Source organism: Phyllostomus discolor, chromosome 12 (assembly GCF_004126475.2).
Source record: "Phyllostomus discolor isolate MPI-MPIP mPhyDis1 chromosome 12, mPhyDis1.pri.v3, whole genome shotgun sequence".
NCBI lineage: Eukaryota > Metazoa > Chordata > Mammalia > Chiroptera > Phyllostomidae > Phyllostomus > Phyllostomus discolor.
The window spans coordinates 71189916-71207571 of record NC_040914.2 but is presented as its reverse complement, the minus strand read 5'-3'; the positions used below and the strand labels follow the sequence as shown (position 1 = coordinate 71207571).

The 17656-nt window shown below is 48.1% G+C and overlaps 1 protein-coding gene across 2 annotated transcripts in view; it reads right to left on the bottom strand.

The window, feature by feature from the left end:
• The window catches only part of PLCG2 (phospholipase C gamma 2), a 144873-nt gene that overhangs the window by 66992 nt on the left and 60225 nt on the right, over positions 1 to 17656 (bottom strand). For both annotated transcript variants that reach the window (XM_028501928.2, XM_036012265.1), the window contains exons 6-11: positions 13392 to 13476; positions 11499 to 11582; positions 7112 to 7155; positions 5436 to 5508; positions 1131 to 1232; positions 325 to 443 (exon numbers count right to left, since the gene is read on the bottom strand). In XM_028501928.2, the coding sequence (XP_028357729.1) occupies positions 325 to 443; positions 1131 to 1232; positions 5436 to 5508; positions 7112 to 7155; positions 11499 to 11582; positions 13392 to 13476 (507 nt within the window). The remainder of the gene's footprint in view (positions 1 to 324; positions 444 to 1130; positions 1233 to 5435; positions 5509 to 7111; positions 7156 to 11498; positions 11583 to 13391; positions 13477 to 17656) is intronic.

Here is a 17656-nt window from a genome sequence, read left to right as displayed (position 1 = left end):
TGCCCTGTTTACTGCTACATCCCCAGTACCCAGCAAGCACAGGATAGGCAGTAAATACCAGTTCAATGACTCATTCAATTTTTTTTGCTGTGGCTACTAGGAGATGCCCAAACTGTGAAAACACCAGCTTTGCTAACTGGCTTTTCAGGGTCACAGAAAAAGGATGATCCTTGTAATGCCACCCCTTCCAGAAGTGTTTGTATATTCCAGTCTGAGTGGTGTGGCCCTGCACTCTGCCCACAGGCCTTGCCAAAGCAACCCACTGGGATGCCCGCCATACCACCCATCACCTGCGACCCCTCCCAGGCTGGTGGCAAAACTCACGTGTTATGTGATGAGGAGATCCAGTAATGAGACAAGGGGTTGTTCATGTCCTGCATGTCCACCACGTCATACTTCTCATCCCAAATGCTGTTCTCCCGTGAAAACAGGTACGTGAGGAACTAGGGGGGTCACACACACAGAGACAGGGTCACCACCATGAAGACATGGAGGGGTGGTAGCTGGTTCTTTCTGGTCTGTGCAGCACAGGGAGATGGAGCTCAGGTATGGCAGGTGGTCTCCGGGTTTCCGTGCAGAAGCTCATGCAACAGGCTGCACTGACACAGGTTTCACTGACGATGCTTCCTTTTTCATGTGCACCCTAAAATATGCTACTACAAGAATATATGCTTCCCGTATATCATAAGCTTTAAGGTATAATAATACCAGAAGCATTGTGAACCCACCAACTTAGTAAATAAAACGTTAACAGTATCATAACATTTAAAAGGCAGGAAATGTAATATCCCAATTCTTCACCCCTTTAAAAAAATTGGAAGGTTGAGTGACACTGGGGTAACACTCTGCTTTCTGGGAACAAGGTTACAGGGAACAGGCGCTGACAGTTCTCCTCAGCCTCACCTCCCCTGCTGCCTCACTCACAGCCAAGCGCAACTGTTAACAACAGCTCACAGGAACCCCCAAAACCTTTGAATTCGGTGTGCCTACCCTGCTCTCCCGGGCAGCAAACGCCCTCTGGTGGTAAAAGCAAGAAACACACTCAGGAAACAAGGTCAATGGGACAAGGATGAGGGAAAGATGGGAAGAAAACCAGCGCTTGTGGAACAGCTCACAAGAAGCCCACTCACCTCATCAACGAACAGGAAGGGCTCCGCAGTTTCCCTCATTGTGTCGTCGATAAACTTTGTCATCCTCTTGCGGACTCTGTTCAGATCCTGGGCCCAGAGCTCCTTAGAATGACAAAGAGAACAAGAATCACCAAAGAGAGGACTGGCAAAAAAGTTATGCCCGACCATCAGGGTGACTTGCCTGAGGGACCTGGGCAAGCCACACACCCTCTGCGCCTCCTCACCCACTCCGTGGGAGTGGCAACATCCATGCACAGTTTCTGTGAGAGTGTGTAATACAAAGTAGCTTCCTTGTTTTCCTCTCCAAACCCTACTACCTCAAGTAGTCATCAGGCAAAGGGAGAAAACGGGACCCACAGGCTCAGCTTTGGCTAATGCTTTCTGGATGCAGAATATTCTAAAGCCTCTACCTTTAAGAATAACACAAGCAAATGTGCAACTGGACGTGTGTGTAGCTGGATGGGGAGAGTCAGAGCAGGACGCGTGAAAGAAGGAAACGCCTAAGGACAGACACAAATGTGGTGGTGGAGACACGGCCTCCCTGGCGGGTGGCTGCTGCACAGCAACAATGGGCCTCGCTGTTGAGTCTTGCAAATCTACTCGGATACGGGACACAAAACGGCTAGGAGACTAGGGACCAGCCCATTCATTTGAATACACAGGTGTTGAAACCTTTGAATACTAGAACATGAAACTCAATGTAGGACATGTCAGGAAAAGGCCTGGCCAGGCTCTGATGTCCCCCCAAGGCCAGAAGCTTCCTCCTTCCTTCTACAAAGTTTTCTCGTGAAAAGCATGGGTACTTAGCTGACATAGCCTGAATCTTGATGACTGCCAATAAGCAATCTTCTGCCTACCCTGGCCGGTGTGGCTCAGCTGGTTGGAGTGTCATCCTCTAGACCGAAAGGTGGCAGGTTCAATTCCTGGACGGGGCATAAACCTAGGTTGCGGGTTCCATTCCTAGTTAGCGCACTTAGAAAAGTGACCAATAGATGTTTCTCTCTTACATCGATGTGCACGTGCTCTCTCTCACGCTCTCTCTCTCTCTCTCTCTCTCTCTCTCAAAGCAATGCAAAAATGTCCTTGGGGGAGGATAAATAAGAAAGAAAGAAACCTTCTGCCTGAAGTTCAAAATACTAACGGGGTTAAAAAACAAATCTACTTGGTAGGGGGTATTGTGCTAGGACTCCATACTACTGAAAATAAGAACAATGGTGAAAGGAGTAGTACGTGGTGAGGGCGGTCGCACTGGGTGCAGACTGCACGCCAGGCTCTGCCCTGAATCTCTCCCACGTAGAGGCTTACTGTGAACCACACAGCCCCAGGAGGCACGTATTATTTTCCTGTTATATAAATGGGGGAACTGAGGTGTCAAGTCATTAAATAAAACAACTTGACCCAACATTGAGCTTGAGACCACCTCAGGCACATCCGTTTTGAGGTCTTCCTCTTAACCCCCTTTCTACAGTGTGAGCCGTCCCTCCCAGGGCTGGACTCGGGTATACTCAGCCAGTCCCCTAATGGAGATTTAGATCTGTTCCAAGTTTGCATTGCTATTGAAAATGCTGCCATTTTTGCCTTAGGATAAGTTTCTAGAAGGGCAATCATTTAATCAAAGGATATACCCTTTTTTCAAAGTTTTCATTTTAATTGCATATTGCCTAAGTGCTTTCTAGGAAAAGTTGTACTAATTGGCACACCAAGAGCTACAGTGATTACCCCACAAATGAGCACCCATCACACCAAACAAATGTCCTAGATGACTGGCTCCATTCATGTTGTCACCTCACAGAGCACCGGGCACATGGGACATTAAGAGTCAGCCAGGCTGTCACGCAGATGCTCATGGGCTGTCTCACATGCGAAGAGCTCCTGCAGTTTGCTCCTGGTCCATACCCCTGATCTCTGAGGGTGGTCCAGTGAAGGGCAGGGGGGAGCCTGTCATTCTCCCCTGTAATAAAATTAAACAGCAGTAGGTGGTGGATTCTGGGATATAAGGCTTCTTGTCCCCAGGAGGTTAGCCATGTAACTGCTGACAAGAAGAAAATTTGGAGACGTCCTAAATTAAACTACCACAGACGAGAGTGCAGAAGGAAGGGACAAGAGAGGTTAATCAGTTAACTGCAGGGCAAAACCAACAAAAGACTGCTTGCTTTCTTAGTATGTGTTGAAACCCTGAATTAACTTCCAGGTAACTATTGCCACAATTATCTAAAGAGGACAGCCAGGTGCCACTGACCACCAGGCACCTCTGCTTCTTGTTTACACATGATCTTCCTGGGCTGCTGCCCACCACCAATCTGAAGGCGCACACACCTCTTCCTTTCAGACTCTGCCCCTACCCCAGAACAAGCCCGCTTCACCTTCTCCCCCCCCCCCCCTTTGGCTGCAGCCAATGGAAATTCTTTCAAAGCAACTTAGATTTTTCTTCCCCACGCTGTTTCGACAGAAGAGCTCATCAGACCACGGACGTTTGTCCCCACTGGCCCCGCTGCTGGTGGTGCAGACTGGATGCACCAGGACCTGGTCCTTTCCTGACCAGCGTTTGGACAAACCCTGTCTTTCAGAAAAGCTTTGGCCACGAATTCTTTTCTCTTGGTTTAACATTTCAATAGCTCCTTACTAAAGTGAGTGATTCAGTACAAGGAAGAGTGTGGCGAAAAGAAAAAACCATACATACGCCTCTCTTTCTGCTTCACTGTATTGGCAGCTCAGTACCGAGCGTGTAATTGTGCCAAAGAGGACTCATTTATCCCCGCTCATTTTACTTCCCCTTGGTGGTGGCTCAGGCTGAGCAAAAAATCCTTCTCTTGATCACTCCCATTCAGCCCCTGCATGGAGAAAGCATGACACCTCATCTCCTCAGTCCCCATTCATCGTGTCCCAGCAGCCAACACCACCGCGGGGGCCTCCGCGTGGCTGCCCTGTGCAGAGTGCGTGCTGTGTGTCTGTCCACTACTTTCTCTACGGTCAGAGGAACTGAGCACGGCTGAGCATTGGATGACATAAAGAAATCAGTGTTCACTGTGCAAGGTATAATGGGAGTGGGACAATTTTTTTTTTTTAAAGAAAAAGAAGTCCATTTCATGAGAGGCATGCTATTTACAAGTGAAATGATATGTTGACTTCACGATACATTATAGTTTACTTTAGAATTTTCCAGCAAAGAAATGAAGAAGGGGAAAGGGAAGGGAGACACAGCAGTGTGAGATGCGGGGCAGATGTACTAATATTGGCCAATGCTCCTAATTTTTAAATCGGCGTGATGGGTACATGGTGGTTCAATGCCAGCCAGGCTACTTCTGGGCATGTTTAAAACATTCTGAAATGCAAATATTTTAAAAATACAAATTAACTGAATATTGTTATGAACCTAAAACTGCTCTTTAAAAAGTCTATTAAAAAACAAGAAATTAAATAAAGAGAAAATGCAAATGAGACTGCAGTGATATAAATACATTGAAACAGATAAGTAACTATGCATATAGATGCACATACATACACACAAAGCTCAATATTCTGACCCCCATGATTCTGAGAGGTGGGGCTCTCATCCCCAGTTAAAGAGAAAACTAGGGCACAGAAAGGTCAAACTACCTGCCCAAGGTCACATAGCTAGTAAGAGGATCTCAGCCTTATCTCAGTCTTAAGTTTTTCAACTGGGCACTATTAACACTTGGGGCAGAGCAATTCCTTGCTGTGGTAGGGTTGGCCTGTGCATTTGAGGATGCTGAGCAGCCTCTCTGGTCTGTACCTACTACATGCCATCAGCACCCCCAGCTGTGGCAACCAAAGCCGTCTCCAGATATGCCCTGGGTGGCAGAACCGCCCAGCACCAGACTTGGACTCTGTCACCAGCTAGCAGCCCAGACGTGAGCACTCCTGGAGACCCCTCACACGTCATCTGCTGAAGGACAACCGTGCTACCATCTCCCCCCGAGGAGCGGGCAGGCTCGCCGCCTTAGTCACACCCTCCATCGGCCAGAGCTGGCTTCCTGAGGAAGTGACACCTAAGCTGAGCCAGGAGAAGCGGCAGAAGCCAGCCAAGTGAGGGCACCCCTGCCTGTGGGCTGTCACCCCGCCTGCCTGCCTTGGAGAACTCTCGCTCTCGCCCTTCCTCAGTTGTGCCTTGAGAAGGAGCTACCATGAGGCTGTTCTCATTCCAGAGTCTGTGACAGCAAAGTGGCACTGGTCAGGGAGACTACCACTGTTTCATTACTATAGGCAGCCGGATGAAGGCAGGTGGTGAAGAGGTAAGAAGCCATGCAGGTAGCTCCTCCGGCCCCCGCCCTTCTGTTCTCTCACCTGCTGCTCATGTAAGAGAAAGCGCTGGAAGTCGTGCAGGTGAACAGCGGAGGCGTCCGGCCGGTCAGTGTTCCTGCCCTCGGGGAAAGAGAGGGTGTTCAGAGAGGCACACACCTCAGTAGTCAAGAGGCCATTCCCTCCAGCAGGCAGCCTGCCCCCGGACTCCCTGCAGGACCCTCCTCAGTGCCAGGTGCAGGCTTGGCAACGGGAAGACGAGGTGACCTACACGACATTCCTAACCTACAATTCAACGAGGACGCAGAACCCCAGAGGACAGGCCAGTTCGGCTGCACCTAGGTGGCTCCGTGCTGGGAAAGGAGGAATGAGGGCATGGAAGTGCATACATGCAGCGGATGCTTGGGTGGGCTGGTGTGGACGGCACTCTGGGGGAGCTGGAGAAGTGACTGGGGCCACATAAAAGCGTCCCCTCAGAAGCCACCATCCAGAGTTTGCTCTGAAGCAGGAGAGGAGGCCAGATGAAGCCCAGACTCTGGGCGGATGGGACAATCAGCTGGAACATGCAAGCCTCAGGCCATGGGGCCAGGAGAGGCTTGCTGTTGGGAGAATTTTCCATGTGACACAAGGGAACCCTTCACCCTGAATAACGGGAGACTCCACCTTGACTGGAAGCTTGCTGACAGATGGGCTTGGGGAGAGGATGTTCATTCATGGCCATCAAGAAACCTGGAGAGAGCTGTCCAGGGAAACTCGGACTTGTCCCTGAGCACTTGCAAGTGGGGTAGAAGAGGGCCTTTTTAAAATATAGGAGTTAAAAACATGCTTTAAACTTCCTTTCTTTGCTAAACACTCAGGGTCCAAAAGTCTGTTGTCTTTATTGTCTTTAATTATTAGCTTATTTCTAACCTTCTTTGCTAAACAGCCTCCTAAGTTTGCTTCATATCTTTTCATTAATACACTAATCTTTTCATTACAATACTACACAATCATCAGATTCAGTTTTTGTATCAAGTCTGAAGTGTTGAGGCTTCTTGTTTAGAAAGTGATACAGGGATAATCGCCGAGTGCCCGCATCGATGAGGGCGGGTCCCAGAAAGCTGGCCCAGGTCACTGCTCTGCAAATCGGGTTCGAGGCGCCATGAGCTCCAAGGAAAACCTTCCTCCCGGGCAGACAGGCTTGGGAAACACAGACACTCCACCAACCCCCGACTCGGGGAACTGGCAGCACAGTCCAGGCCCTGACAAGCCCTGCAGCACTCACTCTCTGATAGCATCATTACCACTGTAGAGGGTCCTCGACACACGCCATGTGAAGCACTTTATGTGCTTCGACTCATTTTAATTCAGTTAAACCTCCTTAACCAGCAGTTTCCCAAATTCACTTGGCCACTAACGTTGCTTTAATTTGTGCAAAAAACCTATTCACCAGTCATGTTCTACAAAGCACACTCCAGGAAAGCAGGCCCTGAAGCATGCAAACTTCTCTGCAGAACCTTCCGGGCCACCCTCCCGACGCTCCACAAACTCTGCTGCGACTGTTCATGCTCATCCATGCCACAGGGGCAGTATGGCCAATCCCTGGGTAGGAGGACCCCCGCCCGCTCCCCTGCCCATGCCCCCCCCCCAGAGATGACCCTGCCAGAGCCAGCCAGCCGCGCTGCGGCACCATGACCGGCACACCCACCCTGGACGTCAGTAACCCAGAAGAGGTGCCTCACCCCAAGATGAACACGGAGGAGTCTTTTTTGAATTCGTCCAGAATCTGAAATAGAAAAGAGAAGGAAAACACACAAAATAAGAACATTAGACAAGTCAAGCCACTTAATGCAAAAGAAGAGGTTCTGGGGGTTAAAAAATTAACAGTATAATTTGTGTGACCTATTAATGCAAATAAGCAGACTTTTTTCTCTTAAATTATCCTTGTAATTCATGTGACTTGTAAGTGTTCAACTATAACCAAACCTTAAGAAGCAAAAGGCAGAAGTCCTCCTTATCTCTTTCATAATCTTATTCCTGAGACTCTAGCACTCTTAATAATTTAGTAGGTTTCCTTCTAGGGTTTATTTTATGGATAATAGTCTAATTTTATCTTATCATATTACACCATGTCTTCCAACTTTTTGCTGTTGTTTCAAGCTTAATATATTCTACAACCTCAAAGAGTCCTGCCTCATTACTTTAAAAACCCACACTGTGTTCCATAACATGGACATCATCGATTTTGTGTTACATCCAGTATTATAAAGAAGGTCCTCGTTACATCTGTATCCACTTGCGCCAGTATTTCCACTGGGAACGTTCCCAGCTGGAAAAGCACCTGGACATGAGGTGTGCACATGAACTTCAGCAGATTCCATCGACTGGCTCTCAAAACAGTCGTGCCGAACAGCGCCCGCACCGTGAACACACAAACCCTCTGCACCCTCACTGCTACATTTCAAATCCTTACCATTTCAGAGTATTAAGTTAAAGTGTTTAAAGGGAGATTTACACCAGATCATATGGGAAGAGAGAAGCGGTTAAGGGCATGGATGAAATAAGATGGCCATTAGTTGGCTGATCATTGCTGAAGCTGGCTGACAGCTGCGTGAGGGTTTGTGATGCTATTATCTGTACCTGTATATATTAGAGTGTTTCTTAATACAAAACTTTAAAAAATTAAAGTCAGTGACCAGCCACTGAAGGTGGGCAAAGGGGAACAAAAACCCTAGCTGCAGCTTGCTGGTGCAAGACCTCCAGGAAGGACCCTGCTTGCTCCCCTGTAAAATGAGGATAATGAAAGTACCTCTATTAAATATTTAATGTGTGCAAACACCTCGCACAGCACCCAGCATAGAGTTCACACTCAGAAAACGTTAGCTAATTTCTGCGTACAAAATACTGTTATCACAGCTTGGGGAAAGGTATGTCCCCTCACCAGGGGGACACACATGGAATTACATTTCTTATCTTGTTGCTGCCGCCTAACTTTTAGAAGCTCTGAAGCTTAAAAGCAGCAGCACAAGCAGGTGCTTAGATACAAAGAGGAACTGACAACCTCGGGTTGAAACCTACAGCTACTGATGAGTAGGAACCCACTGCCTGGACTTAGGTCTAGGGGTCATCAATCACCATAAATAGCCCTGTCTCCCCGAGGAGCCCAAGAAATCCGGCCAAGCCCCTACGAGCACACGACTAATACTTTTCTCTGCGCGCTGCTCCCAGGGACAGCTCAGGAAGTAAATTATATGCTAACAGTGAGGGGAGGGGCATTCACCTACCACAAGAGCAGTGCTGTTTCTCAAGCCAGCCAGCAACTATCTACAGAGCTTGGGGCTTTGTTATGCAAATTCCTAGTCACTGAAGTAATATTACACATGTGGTGGCCAAACCGGACAGTGGCACTGTCCAAAGGTGGAGACCAGAGGATGCCAACCCCAAAAGTCTGTAGAGCCGGGTAGGCAACCTGAATTGACAGAAACCGGGGTGCAATTGCAGGCTGGGGCGCCCCAGGGGATGCTGCTTCCTTTCCGTGCAGATGTCCTCCAGGCAACGCGGGACCCATACACAGGCAGATCTCAATTTTTTTCACACGAAGCTAAAAGAACCTGGATCTTAATAGAAAATTTCCAACTTTTACATGTAGGCAATTCATTAAAAAAAAAAATTTTTTTTAAACCATTAGGCCAAGTACAACCGAACACAGGCCGAATGTGGTGTTCTGATCATTAAGGACAACCTCAGGTAAAGACGTCTCTTCCCCAAAACCGGGCGAGCAAGGCACCCCCGGGGGTGCGGAGATGCTGCAGGATTCTGATTCAGATTTCTTTCTCTCCGGTCTCCCTCTCAAACACACACACATTCGCCTTAAAAAGCACCACGCTGAAAAGTGCAGGCTGACATGCATCTCACAAGGAATTTTATCACAGTGGAGATTATCAATGGGTTAACCTACACTGGCAAGTGAAATTGCTTTTTTGCAAACCTTATTCTCAAGCTTTGCCTGCCATCTGTTGGATGAGACAGCACCCTGAAATTTCAAGGCAACTGATTATAAAAACTGTTACTTGCAACCACTTATCTTGAGTGAGCCCAGCTTCTGTCAATCCTGGTCTATTGGCTCAGAGAGCAATTGTCACTATTCTGGGTTTCACAGGTACACTGCCATCGAAACACTTCATCGTCCCCCAGGGCTGACTATAAATAAAAGCTATATATTTCAGCCTAAAAAAGGGTTCTGCTCAGCTTCTGTGCAGTAGATTTATTTTTATTAAGATCTCCTATTTAAAAAGGGAAGGGGAGTATAAAGTTTTTTAAAGTTTTGTAATTAGTAACCTGATTTAATACCTTCCCTTTATAGAGGAGGCTGAGTGGGAAGGGAAAAGGTGGCTTTCCCCAAATCGCTTGGTCATTAGAGGTCAAGTTGGGGCTGGAATCCAGGTCTTTTGACTCCCAGTGCCTACAATCCTTCTACTGTACTTGGCAAACAAGAATTATTATATACGTGAAAAAGTGAACACACTGCAGTGGAATTTTTACTCTATAAGATAATGTATTTCTGCCCACTCTAGGCAGATAGGAACTGCCTCTACCATTTCTCTACCTTGCAGACATCCCAAATCCTGTGATCATTGGCCACCTATCAAGAGGCCTCCCCCTGTGGCCAGCCTGCCTGCACATAGAAGGCAATTATAACTGTCTTCCAGTGATTTCACACTCAGACTTAAAAAGGCCTGCACTCTCAACCACCAATCAATCAATCCCTCATTCAGTCCTCCCCAGAGCCCAGTGGGGCAGGGATCATGGCTCCCACTACACAGATGAGAACACTGAGGCTGGGAGTGGTCAGTGGCTGGCCCAAGGTCACACAGCTGACTGGACAAACCAGATAACTGATCTGGCTCCAAGTCCCACCTACTCTCTGCTGCCTCTCAGCTCTGCTTTGGGCCCATTTTTGCCCCCTGCAAAGCCCTTTGCCACCAGTCATAGCAGCAGCTGCTGTTTGGGGCGTGCATGCCACCCGGCAGGCACTATGCTCTGTGCAGTACACCAAATGCCCTACTTAAGCTTTATGCTTTATGGGACTTGTCTTATTGCAAAAGTAAAAGACCAACTTGGGCCAAGTCAAAGAAAACCGAGGTGTGCAAAGAAAAATGTAATTATGTCTCCTGCCCATCTTCCCACACTCCTCCAGGACACACACAAAATCGATATTAAATGTGAGGTGTGTATTCTTCCACCCTTCCTCCTTCTTCATAAAACCACACACAAATGATATATAAGTGAGGAGGATTACTGTAGTCTGTTTCATTTTTATAAAAACATCGGACCTGGCTCCTCGTGTGAATCTGCTGCTGGCTTTCCTAACAAAATACCAAGAGCATCCTTCCGCATCAACAGAAACACAAGCGGCTCAGAATTTCCCATCAGCCACATGATGTTCAGAGCACGGCTGGACCATAACTCCCCCAGCCGCCCCTCCACTGAGCAGCACCGAGACGGTGCCCGGGGACTTTGCCAGCACAGTGACACTGCAATAACCAATCTGGTGACACATTCTTAGGTCCCAGTGCTTTCCTTCCTTTCAAGCAGAGTCCCCAGAATGCCACTGTCGGGCCAAAGTGTATTTTAAATTTAAAATAGCATATTATCTTAAAATTTAAATTTCATTTCATTTAATTCTAAAATAGCATACTGTCTTAAAAATATATTCCCATAAAAATGAATAGAAGTATAAAAAGAAGGCACACACACACATAATCCCTTAACCTAGAGATGGTTCCTGTTAATAATTTCATAAATTCCCTCCCAGAATGAGACTGTACAGGAGAAGAAGGTGAAATTTTTTACTTTAAGAGACCCAGATTAAATTCCAGTCAGACGTACAGCCATTCATACTCCCAGCAAGCAGGTAAGCAAGCCCAGCTCCCCACGTTTTCCCCACGGCACTCTCTCATTGGAAAACCTTTGCCAGCCTACCAGAGGAACACGGTACGTCACTGCCATTCTCACTTTACACTCCTGTGACTAGAAAGGAGCCTTCTCCGGTTTTCCTAGGGACGTGCTGGACTTTGAAACACAGGGGAAACAAACACCATTCGATCATTTGCTCGAGAACCACCTTACCGATTTTTGCTGTTCAAACATTAGTTTTTTATAGAAGAGATGGAACTGTTCAAAGCTGAGTTCATCTTTGTGCGCGCCTATTTCCTGTAAGAGTAAAAAAAAAAGTGACCACATGATTTTTGGTGTCCGCCACAAGAATGCCTCCTCCCTTTTACTGAAATAGAACACCTTTTCTACAATACTGGCTAAAATCAAACCAGGGTTCCTCTGAGCCCCAACCGTCCACAAGCTTCCTGACTTACCTGCCTGCAGGACAGACCTAACAGGGACCCCACCAGGTAAAAACCCTTCCTTTGGACCACCCCCCATAAAGAAGAATCTCAAGAAGAATTCCAAGAGCCACACTGAGAACTCCTTCTTGGGGGCATCCAAGACACTTTCAAATGCAGACATAGTTACAGGGTATGTATGTACAGGTCATTTTTTAAAGCTTAAGAAAACAAAACAAGCTCTTAGACAGAACTCAACTCCAGTCAAGACCTGTCCCCTGAGATTTGCTAATGGCTTTGGGCAATTTCTGTGACCCCTTCAGGCCCTCAGTTTCTTCATCTGTGAAATGGCAGAACCACCACTACCCGCCTCACACTCCCCTGAAAGCAAACTAGGTAAGGCAAGGGACCCCTGCTCAGTAAAGGCTCGATAAAGAATGAAACTCTGATTAAGCGGTAATCAGTGGTGAATGCTTCTCCCATCTCTCTTCTCTTCTTTTAATCCCCACCCTCCTCTGTTTTTGCCTTTTGAATTAGAATGTTGAAGAACCTGTCTGGCATAGCTCAGTGGATTGAGCGCGGGCTGTGAACCAAAGTGTCACAGGTTTGATTCCCAGTCAGGGTACATGCCTGGGTTGCAGGCCATGACCCCAGCAACCGTACATTGATGTTTCTCTCTCTTTCTCCCTCCCTTCCATCTCTAAAAAATAAATAAATAAAATCTTAAAAAAATAAAAAGAATGTTGAGGGCAGGTCAAGAAATGGCCTGATAAACCACAAAGTGGGTTAACTCTTTCAGGAGCTCATTGGTACAACGATGAATGAGCTTCTGCAGCTGAGGAGTCCTGTGACTGGGGGCTGCCACTGACATGCCGTGCATTCTCCAACTGGGGCACTGGGATGCACTGTTGCTGGGCTCCTTGACAAGAGCAGGAATCTCTCTGGGGCTATCTCTCCACATGGGCTCCATCCTCATGTCATTCGGAAAAGCATCACTTGACCTACTCTGTCCTCTCGCTCCTGGAGTGACTTTACCTGCCCCAGATCTACCAATAGCTTAATTACACAAGAACAGAAATTAAGTGATGGGGAGAAGGAGGGAGAGGCGGAAGGAGGAGTGTGTGGGCAGAGGGGTGGATGGAAGGAGGAGCGGGTGGGAGAAGGGGTTGGGTAGAGGAGAGGTAGGTGGGAGGATGGATGGGTGGAGAAAGAGTGGGTGGATGGAGGGGTGGGTAGGAGGAAGGGTGGGCAGGAGACAGGTGGGTAGGAGTGGGACCGATGGTAGGAAGTGAGGAGAAGAGCCAGCTCTGACAACTACACTACCAGGACTTGCTTGCAAAGTGCCACATCCCCAGCAAACATACATGAGGAATCCTTCAAAGTATGTTCCAAAACAAACACGTTTGTTCGTGTTACAAGAAGGGAAATAGGCTGCAGGATGGAGAGAGAAAGGAAGGGTTGGGATGGTGATGGCGTTCCAAGACAAGCAGCTCCGTAGACGTGGTCTCTGTGGATGACGTCCTCTGCTGGGACTGACACCACGGTCCTAAGGTCCTCACACAACTCCCCTGTCTGGACTAAGAAGATGAAGCCGGAGGTGAAGGGCTTTCTTGGTCCCCATTCATGTGAGAGGCACCAGCAGCCCTGGGTTCACAAAGCCACCAGGCTGAGCTATGAAACTTACCACAAACTTGTCCTTGAGGAACTTGGCACTGCTCACTTTGAAGTTGACCAGGGGCAAGACAGTCTTCAGCTCTCGGAGGCTGATGCTGCAAACAAGAGGAACCCAGCTCCATCAGCCTTGAGGGGTTCCAACAGTGGAGGGTTTGGCTACTCTCATGGGCTGCCACCTCAGGTGACCCTCCATGAGAAGACCCCACCAACAGCTGATAAGCGAGGACAGGAGACCTGGGTTCAAGGTTGTGGTGACAGACTGATGTGTAAAATTGACCTCTACCCTTCAGGGATGGCCGTGGACACGGTCATGTAGGCAGAACATGGCATTAGGTGACCAGATAACCTCTGGAGATATGAAATATCACAAAGGGTCAAACCAAAGAGAAGTCACTGAAGACCAGAGAGGAGGAAGGGGAAGGACCCAGCCTTAGGTGAGCATCTACTATGTGCCAGGGTGTCACCAGGCAATAATGTTCTCTAACTCCGCACTACATTCGACTCATACACAGTGTGCATTACCGATCCCCAGGATTTGGGACTGGCAATGTCAGGGAGGGGCGAGGGGTCACTACTCAAGGTCAGAGCCAGGTGGCAGCAGAGCCTGAGTCTGAATCAAAACCCAAAACATACAGTCATTTGACCACACCACAGGGAACTTCACGAGTGTGCCTGTAACTGGGTTTGCCTATAACCACCCCAGTTGTCTGCCTCTCAGGGAACAGCATGAATGGGGGCAGGGGTGCGGGCACACAGTGGATCCGGGTGGTGCATCAGGGACACGAGACCAGTCCCTTCTGGCCACAGAGCCATGTCTCACAGATCGACAGAGAGAGGGCGTTGGTGTAGCCAGAGAAAACCGCTCTGTGTTCTAGAAATGTCAGACTGCTCAGGGGCTGTGCATGGCCAAGGAAGGAAGCCTGCCCAGGTTGTGGGCAGGAAATGATCCAGTTTCCCAACACTGCCAACTCGGCCTCTGCCAGTCCCTCTGGAAGGAAACAGCACATTCGTTACCCTCAGCAGGTGCCACTGGAGATGACGAGTGTCCCCACCTCCAGCTTTCTACCTCTAGTCTAACAGCCTCCCTGACGTTGGAGACCTTTACCAGCAAGATGCTTCCCTACCCCCCACTACTACCAGCTCAGTACCAAGGGCTTCCCAGAGAGATGCTGAGGGTGTCAAAGGGCCGCCACTAAACAATCATGAAATCTTTACTTCCTGGCCTGGCTTCATCCCAGCTCCTACGATACCTCATCCCATGGAAGCCTGTGCCAAACCAACAGGCAAGGCTGGCAGTCCCCAGAAACCTGCCTGCCACCCTGAGGCTTGCCCCACGCCTCCACCACCCACCTTGTCCCTCGTCATAATCATGACAATACCACACATGTGTCAGTGTTTGCCAGCAAAGCCAAGCACCATGCAAGCACTTTTCAAAGCTAACTCACTGGACCCGCACACCAGCCCAAGGAAGTAGAAGTCATTCTCTCTTCTACAGATTAGGAAACTAAGGCACAGTGAAATTAAGTCATTTGCCCAAAATCATACAACCAGTAAGTGTCAGAGCTGAGATTCGAACCTCAGTGCCACCTGAACTTTCTGAGATGATGGAAATGTTGTAGACTGCTGTCCAACGGGGTGGCCACCAGCCACACGTGGAGTGTGTGGGATATGACCAGTGCAACTAAGAAACTGAGATGTTCACTGCAGTTCATTTTTGTTCATTTAGATTTAAGTAGCCACATGTGGCTGGTGGCTCCCTGTCAGGCCATGCAGCTCTAGAAACTTGCCGCTCGAGAGTCCCTGGACCAGAAGCATCCACATCAGCTGGGATTTGTCAGAAATGCACATTCTTGGGCCCCAGCCAGAATGTCTAGTGAAACAAAATCTCTGCAGGGGAGGCAGTGCACACCTGTGGCTAGGGCCCCGCAGGTGGTCCTAAGGTGCTAAAGCCACAAATATTAACTCCATGAAAGCCATTTGCATTCCTGTCGAAGCAGAAAACTAGACCCACACACCTGCCTCCCCCCTGTGACTCTCACCCCCTTTGCCTCCTGAAGGCCCAGCTCAGTCCCACTCTGTCCCTGCCAGGCTGAAGAAGCGAGGGGAAGGCATGGGCGTGTGCAGACTCAGTGTTATATGCCAAGGGGCCAAGGGCAGAGGGGGGAAGAAATGTCCCCAGCAGGATATCTGCTGCCAGCCCTTGGAGCTGCTGCCCCTTCAGTAGGACTCTGGCCCTCGGTAAGCCTCACACTGAGGAATGCCATTCCAGGGACCCCCATGAAGCAGGCAGGGCAGGGGCCTTCTCAAGAGGTGTCTTGACCACAGAGAGTGTCACCTTATGCACTGACCTTAGAACCTAATTCCCACATGAGAGACAACTAAACTCTACAGGCTCATAAAGGGAGGTCTCTGGAAATCTGGCCAAGATTACACAGGTGAAACACACATGCATTTGACCCAGTTTCCCCAGGCCTGGAAAGGTCATAAGAAAAGCTTCTAATACTAGAATGCTCTGTTACCCCAATGTTATGTCTAGGAGTAAATAAAAAGGGAGGAGTTTTGCTCATCCAACAAACACTATGAAAACCGAAGCAGCCAGATCCCTGACCTCAAGGTGCCCTGGCCAACCCTGAGCAGAAGCAGCAGCAACAAGGGAAAGACTTAAAGAAAAAGCAGAGCACGTCACCCTAAGGGGGCCCAAGGAGTCATGACACGAAGGCTGAGAACCCTACAGTGACCCCACAAGTGCGTCCCATGGGGGTCACATCACAGATTCACGTGGAACATAACTCTGTGACAATGGGAACATGAAAAACTGGACACAAACTAAATGACAAAAAAAAAGGCAACTTTCCAAGCCAAATACCAAATTCCCACTGGCTGAATCAAAATGTAGACACTGACATAGTTTTCCTGAAAAGTTGCAATGAAATGTAGAAGTTCTTATAGTTTGACAAGAGGTGAAAATAATTTAATCCTGCCCTCCTTTAGTGAGGGATAAGCTTGAGTTATTCCTGAAGAATGGAGAGGTGGGTAACTTTACAAAGCAGAAGTCTGGAAGAGACCACCTCGGCCAGGTGTTCAAGCCTGACATCACTGTTGACGAGCCATGTGGAGAGTATATTCCTCTGGATATGCGTTCAAAGACCTTCACCTCTGTGACAGTCTTCCCAAATACCCACCCCCTGAGGCCACCTGTAGCTGCAGTCTAATTATGACAAAAATATCAGACCAACACAGATTGATGACATTCTATGAAATACATGAGACACACTCCTAAAAACTGTTAAGGGCATGAAAGCAATGAAAGACAGAGCAAGTGTCACACACCAGAGATGGCCAAGGGGACAGAACAACTAAGGACAATGCGGGGTCCTGGGCTGGATCCCAGACCAGGGCAAGGACATTGGTGGGGGAAAAGAAAACTCCAAATATACCATGTAGGATCTGAAGATCGGGGAGAACTGGGCAAAGGGGGATATGAGAACTCTCTATACTTCTTTCCAAATGTAAAATTATTTCAAAATTTAAAAGTTAATTAAAGAATAGGATATAAGAGCATATGCATAGTTATATTTTAATAAATAAAAGTAAACAAGGAAGTAAGTAAACAAAGTTGAGGATGGAAGAAATATACTAAAAAAAAATGTAGCCAGAGTTAACAGTGCTTAACATTCATTGTAATGTCAAATTTATACAAATTTTTTCTAGTTTTCAGCACTTCCGAAATTTTCTATAATGAATAGGAGTGACTTTTGTCATTAAAAAAAAAGTCCATATGTGGCTGAAGACCACGGTGAAGTGCCACCCACCCACCTCCACAAGCAACACACTCAGTGGGCAGACCCAGTGGCACCACAGCCCTGCTGAAGTCAGTCCTGCTCTGTGGGGTGGGCCCTTGCACGGCTGATCCTCCTTGGTGGTCAGCAGTCACATCCAGTCTTTTCAGCTCATCAGGCTGGTGGTAAATCTCTTCCACTGATGTGCTAACAGATATCAAGGCTCAACTACAACAGGAGGATATGCACAGCCCACACTGGGGGTGGGGGAGGGGGGAGGCTTGTGTACCTGGAGTGCCCAACCTGGAAGGCTGGGCCAGTGGACCCTATGGAATACCTACTGCACAAGGCCACTCCACCAAGCCTGGGAGATGTAGCAGCTCTACCTAATATACAGAAACAAACACAGGGAGGCTGCCAAAAAGAGGAGATAAAGAAATGTCCCAAATGAAAGAACAAAACAAAACTCCAGAAAAAGAAGTAAACAAAATGGAGA